At 67.1% G+C, this 4,469-nt stretch overlaps 1 protein-coding gene across 1 annotated transcript; it reads left to right on the top strand.

The window, feature by feature from the left end:
• Positions 1-1,121: 1,121 nt before the first annotated feature.
• ADRA2C (adrenoceptor alpha 2C) lies at positions 1,122-3,167 on the top strand (the record flags this gene model as incomplete). The annotated part of the gene is made up of 1 exon (XM_079154097.1): positions 1,122-3,167. The coding sequence occupies one exon, from the start codon at positions 1,122-1,124 to the stop codon at positions 2,499-2,501; it is 1,380 nt and encodes a 459-aa protein (XP_079010223.1). The 3' UTR covers positions 2,502-3,167.
• Positions 3,168-4,469: the final 1,302 nt, after the last annotated feature.

Below are 4,469 nucleotides of genomic sequence, written 5' to 3'. Positions count from 1 at the left end.
TGAGAGGCTCGCCCTCCAATCAGACCACGGACCCCGAGCTAGCCAAGCTGCGCGCTGGTGTGCACGCCGGCGCGCGCCAGAGACTGCGCCGGGGGAGGTGCAGGAGCCGCCCGTCTTAGAAAGAGCAGGCTTCTAGAACTCACCGCCCAGGCCAGTCGGTGATCAGCCCAGTCCCGCAGGCTGCAGTCGACCCTGGAGGGGGCGCCCTAGCGGAGCGCGCGCCCCGCGCCGCCGCCCCGGACTCCTCCCAGGCGCCGCGCCGGCAGGTTCGCCAAAGCGGCCGCGGGCTCGGGCTCCCTGCCCGCTCCCCCCGGGCCGGCGGCGCGGGCCTGCCCGGCGCCCCGCCCTGCCCCGCGCGCCCTCCCCGCTGCGCAACTCGACCCAAGTTGGAAGCCGAGCCCGGCGGCTGCACTCGCGCCGAGCGCACGGCGGTGGTGGTGGTGGTGGTGGCGGCGGCGGCGGCGCAGCACTGGCGAGCAAGGCAGGCGAGGCGGCGCCCGCACGGCCGAGCGTGGACCGCGGGGGGCGCCCGCGCCCGGGAGCAGCAGGAGGACTGGCGGCAGTGCCGGCGCCCAGCCTGGGAAAGTAAAGTTGGAGCAGGAGGCTGGGCGCGGGGGTCCGGAGGAGCTGCAGCCCGCGTCCCGGCGCTCCGAGCGCTAGCTGGCTGGATGGGAGGCGGAGCGCTGGGACCACCGCCGCCTGCAGCCTGCGCCCGAGCCGGGCGCCGGGACCGTGGAGCCGCTCAGGCTCGCCAGCTGGGGCGCCGCGTCGCCGTGGGCTCGTGGCCGGGACGCTCCCAGTGAGCGGGGCCGAGGGCGGGGCCGCGTGAGGACCCCGGGACCTGCCCCCCTTCCCCCAGCCACCGCGTCTCCGCTCGCTCCGGGCGCCTCCAGCTCTGCACTTACCCGCGCGGCAGCTGCGGGGAGCCCGGCAGCCACGCTCTCAGGCGCGCCGCCCGCCAGGCCACCACGGCCAAGGGCCGGCTGCGGGGCGCCGCTGTTCCTGGCGGGCACGCCCGAGGAGCAGGCGGCGATGCGGGCGCCAACCCGGGCTGGGGGGTGCCCGAGCTGCCGCGGCTGCGCCCCGGCTCCTGGCTGGACCGCGTAGCTCGCGGGAGGACCATGGCGTCCCCGGCGCTGGCGGCTGCGCTGGCGGTGGCGGCGGTGGAGGGCCCCAACGCGAGCGGCGCCAGCGACGGGGGCAGCGGTGGGGGCGTCAACGCCTCGGGGGCCACCTGGGGGCCGCCGCCCGGCCAGTACTCCGCCGGGGCTGTGGCAGGGCTGGCGGCCGTGGTGGGCTTCCTCATCGTCTTCACCGTGGTGGGCAACGTACTGGTGGTAATAGCCGTGCTGACCAGTCGGGCGCTACGTGCCCCACAGAACCTCTTCCTGGTGTCGCTGGCCTCGGCCGACATCCTGGTGGCCACGCTGGTTATGCCCTTCTCGCTAGCCAATGAGCTTATGGCCTACTGGTACTTTGGGCAGGTGTGGTGCGGCGTGTACCTGGCACTCGACGTGCTCTTCTGCACCTCGTCCATCGTGCACCTGTGCGCCATCAGCCTGGACCGCTACTGGTCGGTGACGCAGGCAGTCGAGTACAACCTGAAGCGCACGCCGCGCCGTGTCAAGGCCACAATCGTGGCTGTGTGGCTCATCTCGGCTGTCATCTCCTTCCCACCGCTGGTTTCCTTCTACCGCCAGCCGGACGGCGCTGCCTACCCTCAGTGTGGCCTCAACGACGAGACCTGGTACATCCTATCCTCTTGCATCGGCTCCTTCTTCGCGCCTTGCCTAATCATGGGCCTGGTCTATGCGCGCATTTATCGGGTGGCCAAGCTGCGCACGCGCACACTCAGCGAGAAGCGCGCTCCCGCGGGCCCCGACGGCGCGTCTCCAACCACTGAGAACGGGCTGGGCACAGCGGCGGGCGAGAATGGGCACTGTGCACCCCCGCGCGCCGACGTGGAGCCGGACGAGAGCAGCGCAGCTGAGAGGCGGCGGCGCCGGGGCGCGCTGCGGAGGGGCGGACGGCGGCGCGCGGGCGCCGAGGCGGGCACGGGCAGCGCAGATGTGCCGGGGCCCGGGGCCGCGCCGGCTGATCCCGGCACCCTGGCAGCAGCCAGGTCCCCGGGGCCCGGCGGGCGCTTGTCCCGCGCCAGCTCGCGCTCCGTCGAGTTCTTCCTGTCGCGCCGGCGCCGGGCGCGCAGCAGCGTCTGCCGCCGCAAGGTGGCCCAGGCGCGGGAGAAGCGCTTCACCTTCGTGCTGGCCGTGGTCATGGGCGTGTTCGTGCTCTGCTGGTTCCCTTTCTTCTTCAGCTACAGTCTGTACGGCATCTGCCGCGAGGCCTGCCAGCTGCCAGACCCGCTCTTTAAGTTCTTCTTCTGGATCGGCTACTGCAACAGCTCGCTCAACCCGGTCATCTACACGGTCTTCAACCAGGACTTCCGGCGCTCCTTCAAGCACATCCTCTTCCGACGCAGGAGAAGGGGCTTCCGACAGTGACCTGTGGTCAACTTGCCCTCATTCCTGATCGGTCCGGCGGGGTGTGGTGGCTTCTCCCCAGAGACCCAGGGATGGACTGGCCTCCAGGGCACAGGGGAGAGAGGGTGCAGCAGGGCAGAAGCTGGACCGACAGCTGGGCCTCCGGGGAGTGAGAGGGAGAAAGGGGAGACCCTTTGCCTTCCCATCTCAGCCAGGGGCTGCTTCTGGGGCTCGAGGTCGGGATCCAGGTGCTGGGGCCTCGCCAGGGTCTGACTGTGAGGTGGGCGTTTACACAGCAGCATTGGATGCAACCCCCTACCCCAAAAGTGCAGGGAAGGAGCTCCTCCCAAACACACACCACCTGGTATTCCCAGGGACCAAGGGCTGACTTCCCAAGACCTAGGTGACGGCTCTCTGGGGAGAAGGAGATAGAGGGCACTGACCATCTTTGATTACTGAAAGTATTTAAAGTATGTTTGCCAAAAACAAACAGCCCAAACAGCCAAACTATTTTCTAAATAAACCTTTGTAATCTACGCATTGGGTGCAGCCCTCAGTCGTTAAGCCCCTGGGGTACCCTCCAGGCCCTCCCCTGCCTAGCCTACCCCCAGGTGGATGGGAGCTCTGGGGGCCTCCAGATGTCAGTTTCCTCTCTTGCATGAGCACGAGGGGGTCTTTTTTTTTTTTTTTTAAAGCTAAATGCTTTTTTTTTTTTTTTTTTTTTTTTTTTTTTACAAACAGAATGAATACTCAAATTCTTGTGCCAAAAGTGGCTAAGAAGCAAGGTTAACTGCAGATTCACCCCTCTGGGAACGTCTTCTCCACACTTCCCTTCCTGTCCTCCTCCCCTGCCCTCTCGGACAGCTGCTACTGAGGGAGGAGCTGGGAGCTGGGGCTCCCCATGTCCAGTCTCCCAGCAGCTTCAGGCCAGTCCCTGGGGGCGCTGGACGCTTTCTGGGTTCGCCTCTTTGAAGCAGGTAGGGTGGGGCGAGACCTGCCCGGAGAAGCAGGACCGCTCCTATGGGGTGGGGCTGCAGTCAAGGCCGCCCTGAGACCCACTCCAGACCTGAGGCCCTCGCTTGCTGGGCCTGGCCAGTGTGAGAGGAAACAACCCTGTTAGCGATGCTGGACAAATGAAGGTGGAAGGCCCCACAGCCGATGGGGAGTGGGCTGAGCCTGCCCGCCCAACGGTCCCCAGGGGCTTCCTCCCAGGGCTGTCCCCCCGGCCCCTGTCAGAGTGGCTGGAAGAGGGGGAATCCTGTACTACAGTGGGCCTCCTGGATGCTGGGCCCTCGAGCCAGGACCCCGCTGGTTCTTCCAGCCCCTGGCAGCTCCTGGGATGGAGGGGGGAAACAGGGCCTGGGCAGGGGACACGGAGGGGGATCTCCCCAACTCGCTGCAGCTCTGGGCGGCAGGAGGCTCCTGCTGGGGACCCCTTCTGTGGCCACCCGTCCTCGCCCTCCTCCTGGGGCCCCCACGTTTCTCCATATGTGCCGTCCCTCTGCCAGCCCCTGCTGCTCAGCCAGCCCGCATCGCTCTCAATTCCACACGTCTGTTCTTGTCCGGGGATGGCCCAGGGTCTGTCCCAGGGAAGCGAAGCCCTCCATCCTGCCGGTCACTCCTAAGCCCCTCACCCCTGAGGCAGGCACCAGAACAGGCCCTTTCTAGTCTGACCTGCCATAGCTGTCACTTGGAAAAAGACCCTGAGCTGCTGCCTGTCCTTGTCACCCTGCTTTATAGATCCTCAGGATACCTGAAGTGGCAGGTGCTACCCCACACTGTGTCCACATAGAGACTCGTGCCCACTGTGTGCTAGGCTCAGACATGGGACCAACAGACCAGGGTTCCGGTGCAGAGGCAAGCTGGGGCTGGGCTGCTGAGGGGGACCAGTGTGTCCCTGACCTCCCCCTCCAGGCCTGGACTGACAAACCCGGCTCTTGTTGGGCTTCAACAACCCTGTGAGGGAGGGGTTGCTGAAAGCTACCTGAG

This window comes from Sciurus vulgaris (genome assembly GCF_902686455.1).
Source record: "Sciurus vulgaris genome assembly, chromosome: 9".
NCBI classification, from domain to species: domain Eukaryota; kingdom Metazoa; phylum Chordata; class Mammalia; order Rodentia; family Sciuridae; genus Sciurus; species Sciurus vulgaris.
The sequence above is the reverse complement of the archived record's forward strand: the minus strand, read 5'-3'. Positions and strand labels throughout refer to the sequence as shown.